This window comes from Elgaria multicarinata, chromosome 2 (genome assembly GCF_023053635.1).
Source record: "Elgaria multicarinata webbii isolate HBS135686 ecotype San Diego chromosome 2, rElgMul1.1.pri, whole genome shotgun sequence".
NCBI classification, from domain to species: Eukaryota; Metazoa; Chordata; class Lepidosauria; order Squamata; family Anguidae; genus Elgaria; species Elgaria multicarinata.
Genome location: NC_086172.1, coordinates 94,902,677 through 94,925,269, shown reverse-complemented (window position 1 = coordinate 94,925,269; position 22,593 = coordinate 94,902,677). Strand labels below are relative to the sequence as shown.

At 42.3% G+C, this 22,593-nt stretch overlaps 1 protein-coding gene across 1 annotated transcript in view; it reads left to right on the top strand.

Moving 5' to 3' along the window:
- Positions 1–22,593, top strand: part of INSC (INSC spindle orientation adaptor protein) — a 183,740-nt gene that overhangs the window by 101,905 nt on the left and 59,242 nt on the right. Inside the window, exons 3-7 of the mRNA XM_063117243.1 lie at positions 2,734–3,079; positions 5,334–5,386; positions 6,758–6,881; positions 7,136–7,249; positions 14,543–14,668. Of these exons, the coding sequence (XP_062973313.1) occupies positions 2,734–3,079; positions 5,334–5,386; positions 6,758–6,881; positions 7,136–7,249; positions 14,543–14,668 (763 nt within the window). The remainder of the gene's footprint in view (positions 1–2,733; positions 3,080–5,333; positions 5,387–6,757; positions 6,882–7,135; positions 7,250–14,542; positions 14,669–22,593) is intronic.

Below are 22,593 nucleotides of genomic sequence, written 5' to 3'. Positions count from 1 at the left end.
CACCAGGTAAGGCCCCCCTCTCCCCTTACCTGCGTCCATCCACAGTCCGGCAGCAGCTTCAACTGAGCCCGAGGACTCAACCAGGAAGACCAGGTTTGAGTCCTCGGGCTCAGTTGAAGCCGCTGCTGGAACGCGGACGGACTCAGGTAAGACCCTTCCCCGCTGCCCCCTTACCTGGCTTTGCCACCGTCGCCACACAAGTGGCAGCGGCGGCAGGGCCAGGTAACCCCCCCTCACGCACACCACTTACCTGGTCCGTCGCGGCCCTTCGCCGGCTTCACTAGAGCCCGCGGCTCAACTCGGAACCGTAGGCCCTGCTTGGGGCCTACACTTCTGGGATCAGCCACGGGCTCTAGTGAAGCCAGTGATGGGCCGCAATGAACCAGGTAAGACCCCCCTCCCCCTGCCTCCTTACCTGGCTCTGCCGCCATCGCCACACGGGCAGTGGCAGCACCAGGTAAGGCCCCCTTACCTTTTTTTCAGAGCTCCGGATTGAGGCAAAGGATCCGCCTTCATCTCGATCCGCTCCGCGACTCTCCACTGCCCCCCGACCTCTTCGCCTCCGCCTTAAGGGGAGGCAAAGCACCCTGATCCGCTTCTGCTTCTCTGACCCGAAGAGAAGCGGAGCACAACCCTAATAGAAATAATGGATAACTATTATTAGTTTATTTCAAACTTTCCTATGCAAGTATACAAAATGGAATTTTTCTCTTAATATAGATTCACACTTCCTGTCAAGCTGGGGTAGGGAGAAGTGAGGCGAAGGAAGGCAGAAATAAAGCTGAAGGTGGCTTGTCACAAGGAACACATCAGCAGTGTTTGCATATTGACGATGGGGAAGCTTTTATTGGTGGTGTGACATACTGTATGACCTGCTCTGCTGCATTTCTGATCAGTGGCTTCTTTGTTGGTTGAGCTGCACTCTCTGTTGTTGGCCAGAGCTTGCTGAGGCAGCCCTGGCTGAATCCTCCCCTGGCTGAATCCTCCCTTGCATTGCCTCCAGTTTCAGATTCATGATGCACTGCAAACTCAAGCACGTAAGGATTGCTCCAAAGTGTGTGAATAGAGTGAATGTGTGAATGAGCACCTCTGTGGCAGATAAGGTGTACTGTAAGTAAGTGCAAAGTACTGATGACTGGGACAAAAAAAAGCAGTAATTTCACATAAATGCTGATGGGGTCTAACCTCCAGATCTAGTTTTCTGGGGACAGGGGAAGCTTGCCTACTCCTTCAGGTGGGTGAGAACATGTACTGCCACTTCATTCTCCTTCCTGCTGCATTGTGTCCCCTTTCCCTTCCCCCACTGCACACCCTCTTCCACTTGCTGCCTCTGGGTCAGCTCTGTGGAGAACTGCACAGCCAGAAGAAGCTGCTACAGCCAATTCTTCTAGCTGTGTGGTTCTTCCTATAACCTGATGGCTTCTCTCTCACTGCAGTAATTGCCATGTCAGGAGAGTGGTTGGTGGAGCTCTTCACAACACCCACTGGAGGTGGTAGGACAACGGTGGGCCCTCCTGGTGGGGACAGGGGGTGGAGCAGTGCAAGTTGCTGAAGCAGGAACCTCGTCCTGCTTCATGGGAGGGCAGACCCTTGGGACTGGGATTAGGCAGAGGTGTCCCTCCATTGGCTTCTGCCAGTGGAAAGGAACTCTGCCAACGGAGGCGGGCGGGGAGATCAGTCAATGTAGCTGTACTGCTGGTAGTGACAATAGCCAACAGGAGGCCTAGAAATGGGGCAGGCAGGATCTGGCAGAGGTAGCCTTGTGTCTGCCAGATCCAAAGCCTCTCTGTTCCCTTATGGGGAGAGATGAGGATCAGGCCAGTGTAGGTAGTAGTGATGGCTACCAATGGCTTTGAGCTTTCAGTGGATGATCAGTTGCTATTAGCCATGATAATGAAAACTAAAACCTCAGCACAGAGACAGTATATTAAATTTGTGGGACAAACCACAGGGAAGGGCTGTCTCCATCACATCCTGTTTGCGAACTGCGCAAGATGTCTGGCTACCTACTGTTGAGAGAAGCTGTACAATTAGGTGGATATTTGGTGTGATCTAGAAAGTCAGTGCTTATGAAATCACCCTCAGGATGTCTTGTGTTAAGCTGATTTAGGGTTAATTTTCCTATTCTTGGATCCAAAGCTCTGTGGAACATCAATGTTCATGTAAGCAAGTGCTTTCCTATCCTCTTCATGGGGAAATCTATGAACATCCATTCACTGTTGCCCATGTATCCTAACTTCGAAGGGAATGGAGACGATCCTATATAGGGCCTTATATCTGAAACTGAGCCACTGTGCAGCAGAGCCACTGGATAAGAGACAGTATGTGTGACAATGTATTTACATGTATTTACAAAGAGGTTCGCTTGGCACCTACATGATATTCTTTTAGATGCCAGGTGAAGACCTTTTTATTCTATATTTTAGAATATAGAATAAAAAGACCTTTTTATTCTATATTTTATTCTATATTTCAGTATTTTAACAGTCTATAAATTAATTTTAATTTTGCTGTTTTAAATTTGTATTTTTGCATTGCTGCTGTTTTTAGCTTGATTGTGCTTTTATATTGTATTTTATATTATGTTTTTATACTTTTGTTTTATACTTTGAATTGTCTTAATTTTGTAAACCACCCAAAGAGCTTCGGCTATTGGGTGGTATAGAAATGCAATAAAAAAATTAAATAAATAAAAAAATTATGTGGTTCTTTTTTTCCTCTTTTACTTTTTAGTATGCATTTAATCCAGATGGACTCTGTCCAACGTTGGATGGAAGACTTGAAACTCATGACTGACTGCGAATGCATGTGCATTCTTCAGTCTAAACCAATCAGCTTAGAAGAAGATGCACAGAGTGAATTTTCCCTTCCGAACGAACACAGTGCATGTGACAACTTGCAGTTGCTGCTGAAAAGAGCTTGGATTATAAGTACGGAGCTGACAAGGATTGTTCAAAAACTGGAGAAGAACAGATGGCAGAGGGTTCACAGCATGACCGTAAGAGTCAACTGCCATGTCCGTTCAATGATCAGTGAATACAATACATTCGCCAGGAATTCTTGGGAAGAAATGCATCAGGTAGGAGTATGGTGGAAGTTAGAATCGTGGTGAAATGATGGTTTCCATCCAGGATGCATAAAAAATTCTCAGTTCTCTGCATGTTTAGACAGAAAAAAAAGTCTACAATTTCCAGCATTTCCCAGCTAGCATTTCTGGCTGGGAGTTGTAGGCCTGCTTCCTTCCTTCCTTCCTTCCTTCCTTCCTTCCTTCCTTCCTTCTTTTTGTCTAAACATGGAGAAATCTAGGAATCAAGGAGAAAATATTCCAGTGGTTTGGACCTACGACTTCCATCAGGCCTAGCCAGCATTAGCCCATGGGGAATTGGCCAAAGTTGTAGGCCAAAACAACTGGAGGATATTATTAACACTCACCTTGGGGGTGGATTCTGAACGGTTGTGTGAAAATGACATTGGTATAGATTTCACAGTCAAAAGCTTCTTCTTTCTCCTCCCCACCCTCACCTTCTCATCTGGAGGACACGTTGCCCAGCCCTGCTTTACATCATAATTTGGGGCTTCAGGTCATAACAAGAGTAAACGTATGACGCAACCTTACTTGTTTCAGATTATTTAGCCCACTACTGTCTAACCTGATAGGCAGCCACTGACTCACCTGAATCTCAGCAGAGGCCTTTCCCTTCCCTTCTCAACTGAACCCTTGTAAACTGGAGAGACCAAGGCCTGAATCTGGGACCTTCTGAATGAAAAGCAGATGCTCCCCTGTTGAGCTGTGGCTCCTCATCTTTATGCTGCTACCCCTTTTTGCTTTTTCTTCTAGTACTGACTCACAAACATTACATGTGAAATAAATCTCTCTCTGAATTTTCCTCAAGTTCAGAGCTTTAAAGGCCAGGCTAACAGGTGTAATACATTAAAAAAATCCTTTATTTTAAAGGAAAGCCTGGAGAGGGGACACTGAGGCTGCAGACCTGTGGTCCCAGGCAGAGCATCCCAGGGGCCATTGGGGTTTGTTTTTGGATCGTCTCCTCCAGGGCAGAGAGAGAGAGGTCTACTTTGGAGAGGGGGATCTGACCTTGGAAGCCTCTTCTGTGAGGCTATGGAAAGACTGCAACTGGTACTACTCTGACATACATCTAAAAATCGAGGACCCATTTAGGACTCCACAGCCCTTCAGCGGCCCTGACATATCCCCAGAACAGGGATGTGGGAGAACTAGACATTAACTTGGCACCAATGGGAGGGAAACAGTTTAAGAAAGGGTGGCAAAGGGAAAAGGGAAAAAATTTCTCCCTCCCTCCCTTCCACCCTGCTGGCATGATCATGGCAGGGCTGTGGATTTTGCATAGCCTCCAACTTCAGAGCTCCCCCTTCCCAATGGTGGGATTGTTGTATCTGAGCAGAGAAGGCAGGGCCCCGTGCTGCAGTGGTACATTTTGAAGAGCAGGTGCTCGTCCTGACAGTCACCCTAGCCCCCGCCTCAAAGGGGAACCCATGCGTGCAGACTGCTCTGTTAATCCATATCAACAAACCAGTTCTAGGGATTTTCATCTCTGCCAGAAGGACTGCAGCCTAACAATACCTCCTATGAAGGTGTCTTAAGTGTCTATTCAAGATCCAGCCCCCCCACAAAATACTTTGCATTAAAAGCATTACTTTTGTAAACCGCCCAGAGAGCTTCGGCTATGGGGTGGTATATAAATGCAATAAATAAATAAATAAACAGGGGACAAAATCATTGTGGTGGCTGGAAAGATCCATCCCCCACCCAGCTATTGTGAGGATTGCAGTTAAGCACCGAGGGAACAGGGAAGCCTGAGGGGGGTGGGGGGTGGCACATGATGTAATGATCCCTGCCCTGAATACACTTTGAATAGCTCCGTTAGAGTCCTGACTGAAGGCCAGAGTGGATTTACAGACCCACAGACATTAGAGCCACCAGCCTCCACTGGTCACTGCTAATCGAAAACTCCTGGCGCTTCAACCCTGCAAGCTTCGGGGGTTAGGAATACTCCCATTGATTTCATGCTCTAAATTGCCCCCCTAAAGACATGTTTCCCCATGTAGGGTTCCAAACACTCACTTACCTTGTGCTTATCCATGTCGGCCTAGTCAGCTGGGAAGGAGATAGTATTAGCTATATGTTGTTGCTGTAGCCACAAGATCTATTAAAATGATTTTAAAGATTTTAAAATAAAACTCATCCTTTCATTCTTCTTACACTATAGCAATTTCATTACTACTCATATTGCAGAAAGAAAACATATTAAAAACAAAACAAAACCCCAACAAATTTCTATTTCTTTCCTCTGCAGTATGAAAAAATACTTGTGGAAAAATGTTCGGAACTTACAACGGTTACTGAAAGGTAATATTAAATGCTGTCAGTTATTATATATTTTTTACCTTAGACTTCAATCCGATACGCACGTATCTGAGAGTAAGTGCCATTGAAGTCAGTGAGATTTACTTTAGATTTACTACAAGCATAGCACTGTGCTGCCAGCAAACCTATCTTAAACACTGCAGAACTGTTTAATTATATCTTGAAGAACCATGGCATTGTAATGAATTTGAAACTAATGGATCTCTTTCCACTCTCAAATAGGGCTTGAGATTTAATAACTCTGATGAACACAGTAATTCCTTTGCTGATGGCAGGAGAATGCTGGGCATGCACAGTGGAACATCTCCATGCACTTTGTGGGACCTTTCCCTTCATAGGAGAGAACAGGAAGCCCCTGTGCATGTGGAGCTGTGGATCAACATACACAATTTGTGCATGTTAGGGCACGATCCTATGGGATCCACCCTGGGTACTTATAAATCTCTGAATCCAGAGGCTTATGAGTATCCAGTGCACCTCCCAGTCTCCAGTGTAGTTAGATGGGCATTTTCACAGAAGCTTTGGGGACGGGGAGGGAAGGAAGCTGGGGCGGCCATAGGATATGTCATATGACTGCCACCCCAGTCTCTTCTCCTGGGAATGCCCCCCTTTTCCATCTCCGCAATCTGTTTTCTGAGTGTGAAGAGGTATCCAGTGTGGTTCTCTCCTTGCCAGCTATGAGGGGAAGGGGGAGTATACTTTCCTGTCTCTGAGGTCATAGCCAGGAAACCAAACAATCCTATTGCCCCTGAGATGCTGTCTAGGGGGCCATAGGATTGCTCTCCCCACTATTTTTTATATCTGTACTTGAGAGGAACAATTTGGTCCCACATCTTGATTTAAAGCTGCATCAAACCGGGGGTTAACATGCTCCCTACCTTCGCTTCTCTGCCTGTGTTTTCGTTCCTCAGTTACTTCCTCTTTCAAAAAAGAGGAAGTACACAATGAACACGAGGCCCATTGAGTCCGCTGTTCTAATGGCGCTGCTTCTCCTGCACACAGCAGGAGAGAGCAGCAATTCCGAGTTTAAAAAAAACATTGGACTTAATTAGATTTTTTTGTCATGAAGGAAGGCCAGAAGGGGCGGAAAGGGCACGGGAGGCAGACGACGTCATGTGAGGGACCTGAGCAAACTCCGTGAGTGCCCAGTAACGAGTGTGCAATAAAATGCTCGTGGGATGGAGCTTATAGTCGCATCTCTGTAGAAGCTCTGGGCCAAGCCAGTTATCAAAGAGACTGCCTGCAAGACAAATATATGCTATAAAACGCTCGTTAGATGGAGCTTTAAGTCTCAGTTCATATGTTAAAGCATCACAGGGTTGAATGTAGTGTTTTTCTTATATTTCCTTTCAGGTGCATACAGATTGAAGATGAACAGATATTGAAGTCTATGAAAACTTGTATTAATGATGCCCTAACCACGGTTGCACAGTATTTTGGCCAATTGATCGAACTAGCTTTAACCTATGAAATAAAGGTTAGTGCTGTGTGTTTTTTTAATGGTAAGGAAAATATTTTGGAAATGTTTAAATTTATATCTAGGTGTTAACACCCTTAAGATATCCTGAAGCATTTGTCATAAACTTCTGGGACTCATATTTTCGGGGAAACGAATCAGTTTCTATTTAATCAGCTTTAAAACTAATTAAATAGAAGCAAAACTAATTAAATAGAAGCATCACTCTGTTCATGTGGAGGTAAATGACATTTATTTTGGTCTATGTCGCACAGAACCTGGTGAGGGAAATAGATTCATCGGATAATCTGTATTCTGCGGAATCAGCTACAAGCAACTTATTCAGTCTTACCCAAGAAGGCTCACACTTGTGTCGCATCATTGCTAAGGTAAAGCCATACTTGAACTTGGTCAAACTGAAAAACTTTTAGGAGTTTTGTGGAATATATTCATGCTTTTACAGATGGTAGCTTTCAAAGAAATTCCAGGAGGAGTTTTGGATCATGAAGTGTCCAGGAAAGCTATTCTGCATTATGAGAGGAAAGCCAATATTATGAAGATTGGTCTGTCTGTCTGTCTGTCTGTCTGTCTGTCTGTCTGTCTGTCATTCTACTCCATTTACAGACTTGATTTACAGTGCACCCTATGCACATCTACTGGGAAGTAAATCCCATGGAATTGAATGGGACTTACTTCCAGGTAGTGTGTCTAGGATTGCAGCATCAATTAAATAAAAAGTTGAAATTTAATTCAAATTCCCAAACTCCAAGTTAAATTACTGCACTGTGCTCTACATGGGTCTGACATTAAACATTGCAGCTTGAACAAAATTTGGCGGCCAGATCGATAGTGGCGACCAGAAGCTCTGAAAATATAATGCCAATTCTGGTCCACTTGCACTGGATGCCTGTACATTTCTGAACCCAGTTTGAGGTGCTGGCATATATAGAATCATAGAATAGTAGAGTTGGAAGGGGCCTATAAGGCCATCGAGTCCAACCCCCTGCTCAATGAAGGAATCCACCCTAAAGCATACCTGACAGATAGTTGTCCAGCTGCCTCTTGAATGCCTCTCCCAGTATGAACCTACCTGTACACTATGATCAACATCTGAGGCCCTCCTCCAAGTTTCTTCTCCAAGAGATGTTCAGAGGGTAGCAACAAAGGAAAAGACCATTTCAGTGGTGCCCCCACCCCCCCAGTTATGGCAGCACTGTCCCCAATGAGATCCACCTGGTGCCAATACTGTCATCTTTTTGGTACCAAGTTAAGACTTTTGTCTACATCCAGGCATTTGCCAACATATGATAGTCTGACGGGTCCTGAGTTTTTTATTGTTGTTCATGCAAAATTGTTTGATATTTTTGTATGTAAATGTTTTTTATTATGTTATAATATTGTCTTTTTAGGCTTTTAATATTTGTAAATTTCCTGGAGAGCTTTGGTTATTGAGCAGTATAGAAATGTAGGAAATAAAATGATTTTTTTAAAAAAAATGAAACTCTACATATATAACTTAAAAAATGCTCAATTATTTGTCACAAAAAGACCAATATCTTAATTCCAAATGGGCACTGTTTTTTAAAAAAACCTTTTTTTAAATAAGTATTTGAATTCAAGAAACTTTATATTAGTTTAATCGATTGCCTCTTCATATCTTTTTCATTTCAAAAGGTCAGTTGTTTCAGAAGTCATTTTGGCTGTCAGTCATCTTGATTGAATGATCTCAATGGAAAAAAAATCACACTTAGATATTGTGTTGGCATCCTTCAAAATTATGCAAGAGTCCAACGAGTGGTAATAAAGAGAAGAAAAGAGCAGCTTTAATACACACACACACATATGGTATAGTCATTCTATGATGTCTCAGAGGAGGCTGAGACTGAAATCTCTTGGAATCTCTTGGACACTTTCTTGGAAATAAGCCACACTGAGCACAGTGAGACCTGCTTCTGAGTAAACTTGCATGGGGTTGTAGTTTGAGTTACTTGAATGACTGGCTGTATAATAACTTTGCCATCCAGGATTGTGTTCCAAGCATACATACAAGAATGGATCACGCCAATATTCTATTTAGTCCAGCAATGTGTCAGTCTCTAGAAGCTTACAACCATAATGTTGATGACCATTATTTCTAGTTTGATTTCAACAACACCTAATATGTTGAAATATATTGTTCTGAACATGGAGGTTTAATTTTGCTATGAAGAGGCACTGGCAGATCCTCCATGAATGTATCTAATCCTTTTTTGAAGCCATCTATGGCCCAGATTTAAGAATGCATTGGGAATATGACTGCTGTCATGTTCCCTAACAATGGGTTTTTCTCCATGTTGTTAACTACTTGTATGAACATAGGCCATATGCTTCAAGTGAATTATAATGACAAACCATGTGGGCTCCAGTACATACAAGCAGCTAATACATCAAGAAGCACCCATGTGGATAAACTAGGGCTGTAGCACAGTGGTAGAGCACATGCGTCACATGTAGAAAGTACTACATTCAGTCCCTGGCATCCTGCTTGAATCCTCCCTGAAACTTTGGAGAGTCACTGCCGGTGTTAATAATACAGGGCTAGATGGACCAATGGTCTGACTCACTCTATGGCAGCTTCTTATGTTCTTATTATATCTTATGATGATTAAGTGAATGATGTGTTATATGAAGAAGTACTTCCTTTTCACTGTCACTCAATACCCCAGAGTTCTAGTTTTCCGTCATGCTGTAGATAGAGATGCTTAGGAAATTCATTATTTGTCTAATGCTGGTAAGAAATGGCCTGATCCACACTCCCAGAAGGCATTTATCCTTCAGGTCTTACAATTCTCTGATTCTTGTGATGCGATTCACAGCTCAAAAATGCTACAAAAATATGTATAAAATGCATACTGTAGGAAAAATATATTTATAAATGCACATTTTTGTGATTTTTATTGTTGTTGTTTTTACAAAATTACATATTTGGTAATTATTTAAAGATGAATGTTTGTGTGGATTAAAAAGAATTCAATGTCTAATGTGGAAATGGGATAGAACAGGTTTATGAATGAACACATGATAAAGTGACATGGCCTCCTCTGGCCCATTTACATTTTATATTTCTTTTGAAATATAAAAGCTTTGAGTTCAAAAAGAAAACAGGACATACATATAGAGTATAGTCTTACTCTAGAATGTATCTCCTGGTGAATATGTACAGATTAATTTATGTAGGTATTATATGTGTCCATTAGATTCTGCCTCTTGGACTGTCAGTTTCCAGACTCATAAATCTTACTCTGTTTCAGGCTTTGAGTTCACAACTGGACCTCAGTAAAGTGGGGTTATAAATCTTAAGGATGATTTCTTGTACTTGTAGAAAATGGGCTTTATTAAACCAAATTATACCTAAATTTGTTTTGCTTTTGTCACAGTTAAGCACAAAGTGAGTCCTTAACTGCAACAAATATATTATTCTTATCAGAAACAGATGTCTCCAAAGGGACCTACTGAGCAACAAAGTGGAGTGACAGGGTTCATAGCCTGATCAACAAACCAGTGAAATTGTAATTAAGCTACATAAATAAATGGATACCTATAGGGTTGGGATTTTTTTTTAAAAAAAACAGCATTACTTTACACATGTCTGGCATGATGAAGAAGGGGGAATATCTCTCCCCGCCTCTCTATCTACATTTATATCTATATCATATAAGAGAGAGAGAGAGAGAGAGAAACGTAGATTTATCTTTCTATTATTACAGGCAACACTTTGTGAAAATCAATGCTATTTTAATAAAGGAAGTTGAGTTCATTACCATTACAGTCCTTTTTAGCCCAGTGCCTCTATATTAGAAAGCCTTTATATCACTCCACCTTTTTCATCCTCTGCCATTGAGGGCTGTGCTCAGCAAGACCATTTCATACTGAAGGACAAGGATGCTTAAATGCTTAAAAACTTCAAGCGGCCTACTTCCACTAATACTTTTCCTTGTGTTTCCTTTGCTGCATAGTTCTGGCCTTGAGTGCAGAGTGTTTCACCATTGGCAAATGACTAGAATTGGGTGGATGGGTGGGTGGCTCAATCCAGATTGGGACTCTAGTGTGCAGGATAGGAGGCTTTATACTTTGACCTCTGCTGCAGTCCCAATTCAGATACGGGGCTCACCCCTGCAATTTGCATTGCCTCAGAAAGTATCCATTGAAATGAATGGTTATCATTTTTTGAGAACACATATTGCAAGAACTGGGGACTCTGTCTGGATTAAAACCCCACCCCACCACATCCACACATTAATCTGGATTCAGATCAGAGCCCATGTGCTGGTAATTAGTAAGAACAGCCTTGTATTCAAATCCAGAATTGTGCTGCTAAGGTAATGTAACATGTAGTATGTCCTTGAATTTCTCAGTGAATCAACTCACAGCTTTTCCTCAATGCATTCACTGAATCCAGTATAGCCTGGCGGACAGCATGTTGAATTTGAGAAAACAGAAATCTTTGGTTTGTCTTGAGCTCTCTTGGGTGACCTTGACCACTCTCAACCTAACCTACATAAGAGGGTTATTGTGAGCATCAAAAAGGAAATTCACATGCATGCGACCTTGATTTTTTTTTAATTAATAAAACTGTGTGCTTTTGTCTTGAGCTGCTTTTAGAATGAAGCAGTCTTCCTCCTGAAAAGGGGCAGATCTGTTTTCTTTGCAGACTAAGGGATGACAGAAGACCATTTGGCACTGAATATGAAATCTCCACTCCTAGTAGATTTGCTAAGTTGCAAATGTCTCTTTGCATTTAATACACTGTGTGCTGACAGCATGTTGATAGTTCAGTTTTTATCAGTGGTCAACAAGAACACAGACCCATTTGGTAACACAGTTGTTTGCAGCTAACACACTAATATCATTGGGGATTTCATGGTGTCATCCATTTAAAGCTCCCACTTATTAAAGCTGTAGTAAAGAATGGATGGTCTTGGTGTCATTCTGTAATAATAATAATAATAATAATAATAATAATAATATAATTTATATCCTGCCTTTCCACCAAGAACATGTCACTCAAGAATGCTAACAATCATAAAAAACTTTAAAAAATAGTAATTAAAAGCATTAATAAAACAAATATATTAAAAACGCAGGAAAAAACACTGAAAATTATACAGGTTTTGGCAATTGAAAAATAATGAATAATTATTTATAATGAATAATTATTACAGAAAAATAATGAATAAATAAATACACAGTGACTAACTCTGCACAGTACATAGTGACCTGGTTTGCACGACATGGCAACCCATGGTGGGTTGCCAGGCTTGTTTGTTTTGGAGTGGCTTGTCATGAAGCTGAACCTGGCACAGTGGGTTCAGCAGGGTTTGTTAACCATGCACAAATGACCTCCAAGAACCCATGGCTTGTTGTTGGTTTGTTTGGGATGGCTTGTTTTCGAAGTTGTTTGTTGTGATGTGCGAACCTGGCATGTTGGCTTGCGTGTGGCTTGTGCCAAAAGGCTACAGAGTCACTTGGAAGCTCCGCTTGCAGCCCCACAATTTCGCTAGCTGTATATGAGGCTGGCAACACCTGCATGGTCAATGCCTCTGTACTATCACTGCTCGCTTGATACGGATGATTATGCAGCGATTGACTGCGACATTTGCACAAGCTTCCCCAGAGCATGGTCTGAAGTCACATGAGGCAGCCACCTTGCTGATACTAAGCAGGTTTGGGTCTGGTCATTGCTTGGAGGGGAGACTGGCTGGGAATCACATGTAGTCACCTTGACTTCCACAGTGAAAGAAAGGTGGGATATACATGCAACAAATAAATAAAATTTGCACAAATTTCCTAATTTGTTGGCCATACTTTTTATTCTCCAGAACTGTATGCAAATTTAGTCCGGGGGTGGGGGAACGGACACAAAGACTACAAAGACACATTTTCATCCCATAGACCAAACCATGAAAATACAGATCTGGGAGGATTTTCATTTTTTCTTCCCACTTTGGGGGAGATTTGCACACATTTCCTTTAACTAATGTGTATTAATTAATGCACACTTGTGCAAATACTCATTACTTGATGTGAAATTTTGCAAATCTCCCCAAAAGTGGGGGGGAAGGGTTAAAAAGTGCAAATTTTCCCTAAACCACCATTTTCATGCTTAATCTTATGGGGGAGGGGATGCATATTTTTGGTCTCTGGTCCTGTCCCCCCCCCCCCCCGGCTAAATTTGTGTACAATTCTTGAAAGATTTGGTTTTTTTTTAAAAAAGATGCCTGACAAATCCACTAACTGAGATGGAATGGATTATTTATTTATTTATTTATTTATTTATTTATTTATTTATTGCATTTATGTACCACCCCATAGCTGAAGTTGTACCAGACAAAAATACTGGAATACATGCTGGGAGTAGGGTGGGAGGACCAAGGGAGAAACCAACTATGGGAAAACAACGTTTTTCATTTTCATTAGAAAGCAAAGCACATAATCCTTGTATCACTATTCTGCATTAGCCCCCCAACCAGATTCATAGGTCTATTGAAGAATAAGTTGTGTAAGGATGGCAGCTTTTGCATTTAGTTTTCATTCCAGAAATCAATCAAATTTCATTTACTTTTCCTTTGGCTGTTCCCATGCCAGTAAAGCTTTCTGAGCAGCGTTATTGCTGTGTGATGCAAATGAAAGAGGGAAAAGGACTGATTTCATGGAACTGCAAAACCACTAAAGTTGAGATTCCAAACCCACTTATCTGCAGATAATCAGCACCAGAATGACTAACCAGCAAGGCTAAGAATTTGGTTAATTTTATTTTCTTATTTAAAACAATGTTATGCCACTCTTGGGCTGAAAAATGCTCCCACAGTGACTTACAACAATGAATAAAAAGGCAGCCCCACAGGCTGGCAGTCTAAAAGCCACAATACAAAAGGGGAAAAGGATGGGGAGGGGGAGGAAAAAAACCAAACACAGACATTAACTCTGTGTTCCTAAGTTCTTACAAGTATTTTCTGTCAGGGAAAGGGGAAGCAAGCTCCCTGCAGCTGCTCCTTCTCTGCCCTAGAGATGAGGCCAGGTTGGTCTTCCCCTTGCTTTGCTATTCTTCCTGAGAGGCAAGGGGGTGCAGCCTCTGAGGAACCCTTGGTCCTCTGGCCAATGGATGAGGCCACAGTCTGCAGTCCTGGGCAATAAGTCCCACATTGTCTGCACTGCCAGCTATTTCTGCACTGCCTAGAAACTTGTATTGCTCCCTTTGCCATTATTGCCACTAGTGGCTGCTAGTGCCAGTCTGTGCCCAGGTGCAACTATGGATCAACTAGTGGCTGGTTCCAGGCAAGAATCTCCCCAGTAGCCCTACATCGAAAGTGACCCTACAGACCAAGCTGCAGGATTATTTGGCAGCAGTGCCTAGGTCTGAGAAGCTGCCGGACATTGGAAAGTCCTACTAGGTTCCAGGAGATGCTATGTTGGTCAGGCTGAATGGGGGGATTGGACAGCCACCACTAAACTATTCTTTCATTGTCACTTTGTAAATGTTAATCAGCTTACCTGCATGTTTAGCTCTTAATGTGCCTTTGTGGTGGTTGGTACTTCGAAGAAATTACTTAAAGAACAATAATCAATCCTGAAATAAGATGTAATGCACAATACTGGAGTGAAAGTTAATTTCCTTAAACTTGTTTACTGAAACTTCCCAACAGGAAGGAGGTATTGTTGCCCTCTTTAAGATCTGCCGTCAGGATTGCTTCAGATGCCTTTATCCGCAGACACTCAGGACTCTGGCGTCCATCTGCTGTGTGGAAGAAGGAATCCAACAGCTGGAAAAGGTATGGCTGCACCCCAAACTCTGTCTCATTTACCTCACTGCCCTTACAGCCGTGGCAATAAAAGACAAGCCCGGTCCGTCACATCGCACTGAAGAAGCACTTCTTTTGCTCTCTTTCTTGGGATAGATTTCTGATTTCCTTTCCTCTTCCAATTCTATTTCCTTTCTTCCCTGATGGAACTCTCAAGCAAGCTGCCTGCCCCTGGTATTCCCAATGGCCTCCCCTCAGGTCTGCCAGTCATCTGTCACTTCCTATTTCCTCCTGGATCACTTGTACACTCTCCTGTCTCTTTGCGTTCTAGTCCGCCCCTCTGCTTACTTAACATTTAATCAGATAATTGCTGGCCCATATTGAAAGCTGCCTATGTATGTATATACTTTTGCTATTTCTGTAGTATTCAATTACTCTAACTACTGGCTTCTTGTCTAGATGCTAATTCCCCCTACTAAGAAGCCCAGTTTCCCTATGACTTGAGTTAAAGACTCAAGCACGTGTTCCTTCTGTATACGTGTGTAACGCAATGAACACTCTAATGCAGTTGTTGTAATTTTATTGGCTTGGCAGGCATTCAAAAACCTCCCAATCCACACCTACTCGCTCACCCACTCCACTCACACTGCCACAAAATTGCCTAATTGCTATGCAATGGTATATGAGCAATTATCGACAGCTTCCCTACATATGGAGGCATCCCAAAGCTCCTTCTATCCAGTGATGTAACTGGGTGTTGATGTATCAGCCCACCAGAGGTCTATCAACTCTCTGAGTTGCCATCAGGCGCTAAATAATAAATTACCAGCATTTGCTTCCCCCGCCCCACACCTCCATTTTTTGTTTTCAGTGATTATAGTCAATTCCATTTTCTGACACCAAGCACACGTTCATTCTTTAGACTGTCCCATTAGAATGATAACCAGTTCAATTGTCTTGAATAATAATAATAATAATATCTCTAAGCAGTTACCATTTACATGGGAGGAAGTAAATATAGAGTTGTCAGACAAGAAGTATATGAAGTGATTATCTCTGAATTTGTTAGATGACTTTGTGCAGAAATTGGTGCACTCCAAAAAAATAAAATCCACTGAAATGTGGAGAGTTTTAAATAGACTAAGACCTTTGCCTGGATTCTCTGCAAAATGTCATATTTGGAGGTGATGGAGTGACACATAAGGGATAGAAGTGCACTGGTTCTGAGACAAATATAGCAGCTAAACATCAGGAAGAGGTTTTCACAGTAATATATGACAAAAGCTAATTTTAACTCTCAGAGGTAGATATTTGAAAACTCTTTGACTAAACATGGAAATGCTGCCACTTATGATTTGGATAGCTCACAGAGCCCCCTTTCCCCCCTCAGAAGTACATCTTTAAACTTAGGAAAATGAGCACTATTACCAGTCACTAAATCATGACCTCATCCTTCGTATTTCATAGAACACATCTTGTATATTTGAACAATGTGCCTCTTCAACTTAATGATAAATGATTTCATTTCTACTCTACAATGACGTCTTGTAATTTAGGGCCTAGAACAGATGCAAAGAATGATAAAACATCCGCAGCAAAAAGTGAAAACTATAAGCCAATTGTCAAGGCAGATTCCCCCCCCCACACACCATGTTTTAGTTGATTTAGGTGTTAATTTCAAAAGAGTTCTCCAGTTTTTTCTTTGTCCAATATATTTGTAGTAAACTTGCAATGTTTTAGAATATGTTTATTTATAAGATTTTGTTAGGGATGGGAGAATCAGAGGTATTTGAACTCACTGAAACCCTCCAAACTTCACTTTGAAGCTCAGTTTGGATTGCTTTTCTTTTCGTTTGCAACCTGTTTTTTGTTTTGTTCAAACTGGGGAAGTTTTTCCATTTTGATTGGAAAAAGTGCACATTTCAGGGCACTTTTTTTGTTAAAAGTCCACACTCCCCCCCCATTGACTAAAGCATGAAAATGTGTATATTTTGAAAATATATTTGAAAATTTTGATATGAGCATTTTTAAAATAATAATAATAATAATAATAATAATAATAATAATAATAACAATTTTTTCAAATGAGATTTCAAGCTTCCAATGTATGGATTTTTTATTTTAAAAAATGCTGTCTTGTTCGCTTTCAGAGTTGTGAATGGGGAAAGTTCAGATGGTTTGTGAACTGAAAGCAGCTTCCCTAGATTTTCTTGATAAGTGTTTTTTTTAAAAAAAGCAAAATATGAAGACCAGAATTGCTGTAGGAGTGTTTGTGCTATCAGTGCTAAAGAAATCCTCAGGTGATGACTACCTCAGCTCTTGCAATTCCTCGGCTGCCATTTGTGCACTCCTGCAAAGGGATGGGTGAACCCCATGACCTCTGGTCCAGGGTTCCACCATAGTCTGCGACCATAGATATAGTAAAAATAGAAAGATGCTGTGATCTTAGCTTTAAATTGTGGCTTCCCTCTCTGGGAGGAAGATGCAATTTACAGGTAAGTTCTGGTGGCGATGGTACTGGGTTGGGGAGGGAGGGGGAAGAGGTCTGCAAGTGGGGAATGGGAAGTTGGGAGTCCCATGTGACCAGTACCCAGGAACCTGCAAGGCCAAGTCACTGGGGTGTGAATCCTGATTTGGCTTCAGTGCTGAGGCAATCAGAGCTGTTTTGGAGGCTCCAAAATGGCCTCTGAGATGAGTCAGGAGGGCTGTGCACAGCCCTAGTAATATAATTGTCGCTGGAAAAAATGCATCTCCTCTCTATCCCAGCTACTGTGAAAATTCCAGCAAAATTCAGAGGGAATATGGAATTCTGAGGGGGGTGGGGGGGTGGCAGGTGACATCAGCATCCCTGCTAATCAAAAAGTGTTGGTGCTGCATCCCTATGAGCCTTGGCTCCACCCATTAACCTTACAAAAGTCCTGCTCTTGATGGAGATGAAAACTGCTAGAAGTGGTTTGTTGCTATGGTTCGACAGAGCAGCCTGCATTTTTGTATTCTGTTTGTGGGTGTGGCTACAGGGATGGTCCTGCTGAGAGGCTGCACTTTAAAATTTACCACTGCCTTATTGGGCATTCAGCCTGCTCATGTGTAGGCTCAAAGTCTGGTGGGGCAAGTTCATGCATGGAAGCTCCACCTGCAGTGTCTCCATACAACCAACTCCTCTTTAGTAAACAATGCTACTGTCAGAAGGGGGGTTGTAATGATGTCTGCCTGAACATGATTACAAACCTCCATGTGATTAGGAAACTGGGATTCCCCCCTTCAGATCTTTGTGCTCTATTATTATTATTATTATTATTATTATTATTATTATTATTATTATATCCCGTCTTTTGTCCAATGCTGGGCCCCAAGGCAGCATTACAAAATTTAAAAACATATACATTTAAAACCTATAAATAGAGATATACAAAAGTTAAAACTATATTAAACATATTCCAATATTTAAATGTGAAAAGATCTAAAGAGGAACTTGGCATATATGGACATTGGGGATGGGACTTGTCTGCCTGCCCCCACCCCAACCCCACCACACTTTTAGCTTTGGCGTGAGCAGGCTGAACACCTGCATATGGCTATTGTCATGAGTAATGAAGAATCTAGGCATTGAGAGAAATACTTATTTATTTAATGGATTCATATGCCACTCCTCATCAGGTATATGCTACTCTTCATCAGATTCCGATTTGGCATGTAGTTCGTTTCTATAAGAAGCCATTAAAACTTTCTAGTTTCCAATCACCAAGGATGCCTGGAGATTTCTGCCTTGAGAACTGAAAGACTAATGAGCCCTGGAATTCTATATGACAGGCTTTCCCAAGCACATGTCCCCAGATGTTATTTGACTACAGCAACAAGCAACCCCGACAATTGGCCATGCTGTCTGGGGATGATGGGAAGATCTGGGCACCCACGTTTGGAAAAGGGTGCTATACACATTTACTTGGGAGTAAATCCCATTGAATTAATGGGACTTATCTTGGAATAGATGTGTAGGATTGCACTGTAAATTGCAAAAGCTCCTGTGTGCCAATTCCATTCTAAAATGAATATTATTTTGCAAAATCATTGTGATACAAAATTGCATTCATTTTTTTTCCTAACATGCAAAGACAACAAGGAAGCTTAGAATACTGAAAATGTAGAATATCCTTGTGAAATTCTCAAAAACATAAATTGGAGACAGATAATCTGTTTTCAGGAAGAGATTTGCAGCCACCTCCTTTTACTTTAAAAAAAATGTCACCCCACTGCATCTTCCCAATGTCTAATTATGTGGTGGTCATGTTAATTTATTCCACAGTACACTGTGATCACACCACACGGTAAACTAATAGTGCATTAGACTGCAGAACAGCTCTGTAAGTGGCAAACAGATGTAGGAAACTGGAAGTTGCTTGGGGACAAAGCAATGAAATTTAGACAACAGGTCAAAATGACTTTCATTTCAATTAGTTTTCTAAGCCACTAATGCTTATACAAGACCATTTAAAATTATAAAACAGGCTGTATCACCTAATGGGATATTTAGTGCTGTGTTGTGGTGACTGGGAGTGGCATACTCACTGAAGAGATTGTAATGGTTTTTACGGGAGGTGATAGAAACATTCTGAGCCTCATCAGACAGGGCGCGGGGGGGGGGATCACATTTCCCTACCTTTGCTTTGCCTCCTGCCTTCTGTCCCACAATAGGGATGAACAGCTTCCTCTTTTGTCACATGGGGAAGAAAGAGGAGGCAAGCAGGAAATGGCGGTAGGTGCCATTAAAGTAAAGTAACTGTTGAGCAAGCGGTGGGTCCTGCTTCTGCAACAGAATCCACAGGCTGCAGGAGGATTGGCGGAGGCATAAGCGCCCCATTGGATTCTGCCCCATGTGGTTTTGAGCCAACAGAAGTGCCACCATAATGGAAAATCTTGTGTTGTTTTTAACTGTAAGTACAGTGGTTTTCAACTTCATGTATATCGGAAGAGATTGAAAGACAATTGGCACGTAACGCACACTCTCTTGAGAAATTTCACTGACCTTATCATAACACACACACACACCACTTCCCTTGATATTTCTCTGACGTTCTGCCTGAAGAGGACCGTTCTTCAAATATTTGCTAACGATATGCACAAAAGTAATGGAAACAGGTTTTAGTCTGTGGACAATAACTCCAGATGGCAGCTTCCTACCATGCAGATTGGGCACTCTAGAATGCCAATGGGAGAGTGGGGAATGTGTCCTGAAAAGATCATTTCTGTGGATAGCCCTGACCTGAGCACTGAAAGCTGGCTGTGCAGACTCAAGCTGTTTCTGGATTAGTTACGGCATATAGTAGCCCAGGGTCCCCAACCGCTCTGGGGACACATTTGGAATTCTGAGAGAGAGAGTTGTTTGAGAGACAGTGGGCATGTCTAGACAGGGGTGGGAGGGGGGAGGATCTCACAATATTCTGCTCACAAGATCCTCCCCATCGTCCACATGAGAGCACGACATCCCAGGAGGAAAGAGGGATGTCGTGCCCGCCGCTTTCTTTTTTCCAGTTTTTTAAAGAAGATGAGTGCACGTGTGCTCCAACAAAAAAATAGTTTTTTTAAAAAAGAAAAAAAGCCCACTCCTGCTGCCCCCCACCTCAATGGGCATGGAGCGCCCATGCCCCTGAAGAGCTCCATGCCCCATTCACGTCTCCTCGCGTTTACTCGTGAGGAGGCAGGATGAAGCTGGGATGGGCGCTGACACACCTCCTGCAGTCTCGGGATGATCCCGAGACCATGGGGAAAATCAGGCTACAAGTGGTCCCAGTTATCTTGAGGAAATAGAGGGATCATCACTCCCTGCTCCCGGGATCCCCTGTGTATCATGTTGATGCACAAGGATGATCCCAGGATGATCCCCTGGATAAACATTGGTCTAGGCATGCCCAGTAGTCTAGACATGGTATGCTTCCCATGGCAGCCATTTTGTGGTGGTATCCAGGACAGTTTCTCAAATTGCTACATTTGCCCAAGGCCCCAAAGGTTTGCCTACTCCTGTTATAGACCTACGATTAACAAACAGAATCCTGTTCTGTGCCTTTTTTCATATTCTGAGGTTAGTGAAAGAGGAGTAAAGAATGTGGCATTCTGAGTAGAAAACTTTCTGACAGGTGGGATGCAGATAAGCAATAGCTTTATTACTAAAATTAGGGCATCTGTCCAGCACATTATAGACCCACAGCAGAGCTTGGATGATGCCAATAGGGCTTAACTGTCAATTTCTTACTCAGGGATAATGTCTAATTAGAATAAGAGGAATGTGGTACCATGCCAGTAATGAATACCAGTTACTGCAATATAAATTAGCACCTATGTGTTGTGGGGTAGCAGACAATGCATTCAATAACCCAGTCTCCTCTGACATCTATAATCAAGGAAGCTCTCGTGCAAGTGTTAATTGAAACAGGATATAGGTTATTTAATAAAGGCAGTGACTAGAGAAGGGGAACAGCAAATGATTTGATGCTGTGGACTTTGATAAGTTATTCAGCTGTATTTGATAGTTATGGTAGGGCATTGGTTGTTAGACCACGATATGGCCAAAGGATGGTTTAAATGGGTTAAGAGCAGGAATTGTTCCAGAAGAGATTATGCAATATGAGTTGTGGCTGGTGAGTGGGTGGGAGGACATTTTGGATGGAAAGCCCAGAGTAAGATACAAAACCAGGCATGGTTAGCAAAAAGTTGAAAGAGCTGTGGATGGACTGACCTTGTGGAGACAGGGGTGAATAAATTGTAAGATGAATGAAGTGGTCTTGTGATAGATCTAAAGAAGTGTTGTTGTTGTTTTGGTAATTTGTAGTGTGTATATATATGCCTATTCAGAAGTAAGTCCCATTGAGTTCAATTGGGTGTATATGATTGCAGCCTAAAAGTCTACTGTACACTGAAGGCTTTCATGTTGGGTTGGAGCCAGGATCTGCCTTCCAGATGGGACCTTCCGTGAGAGAAAATATTCTGCTCATGGAAGGTCTCTCTACCCAATTTTGGGGGATCCTCCCCCCACACAACAGCTTGCCCCACTCAGCAGGGTCTCCTAGCTCTGTTCTTGCATTTTTAGGGGGCTGGAGGGGCTGCCTTGGGAAGAAGGTGGCTGAGAAGTCCAGTTCTGCCAGCAGAGTTTATTCAGCTTAAATCTGAATACAACCCGTTGTGTAGCTCTGTAATTCTTCCTTAAATATTTAAGGTCAGCAAAACACACACTTAATTACATACAATAGCTTAAATGGTGAAATACTCTTCATTTTTGTTTTAAATGCCACAAACTGGAGACTAAAACAGAAGCTTTTAATAGATGCTCCTTCAGCCCAACAAAATGTCACCTGTTAGGTCGAACTAAAAAATGTTGCATGGAGCTGTGTATCTGCCCCATCCAGACGCCACCATTAACCATGCTGGTTAAGCATTTTTGGTTTAGCATCAGGGTTAACAGTGTCAGCTGATGCGTGTTTTTCTTAACCAGGTGCCTCCGCTAACTACATTGTGGTCAGCTTCACTAACCATATTATGCATCATGGTTAGCAGCACCAACTTTGGTTTAAGGTGTCATCTGACATGCACCTGTGTTTAATGGGCAGAAATCATAGAGCTTCTAGTATATAGTGGCCAAAATTGCCTTGGCCGCTCTAGCCTGTGAGCTCGATTGCTGCTCCTGACTGCTATTTTGCTTAAATGCTCACTGCAGCTGTCATTTTGCTTAATTGACCACATTTTTTGTGGGGTAAATGTTCTTTAAGGGGCACATTCAGAAGCTACTCTATTTTTACTCTCCCTTCCCCCCTGGCACTTCCATGGTGTATGAGTGGAAGCACTCATACGCCAGAATACTTGGCAACAGGGCTAAAGGGAAGCAGCCGACCCTCTCAAAATGGCTGCGGGAGCTGCAGTCTTCCAGGGACTCCTCAAGATGGCTGACGGCATAAGATGGAGTAGCT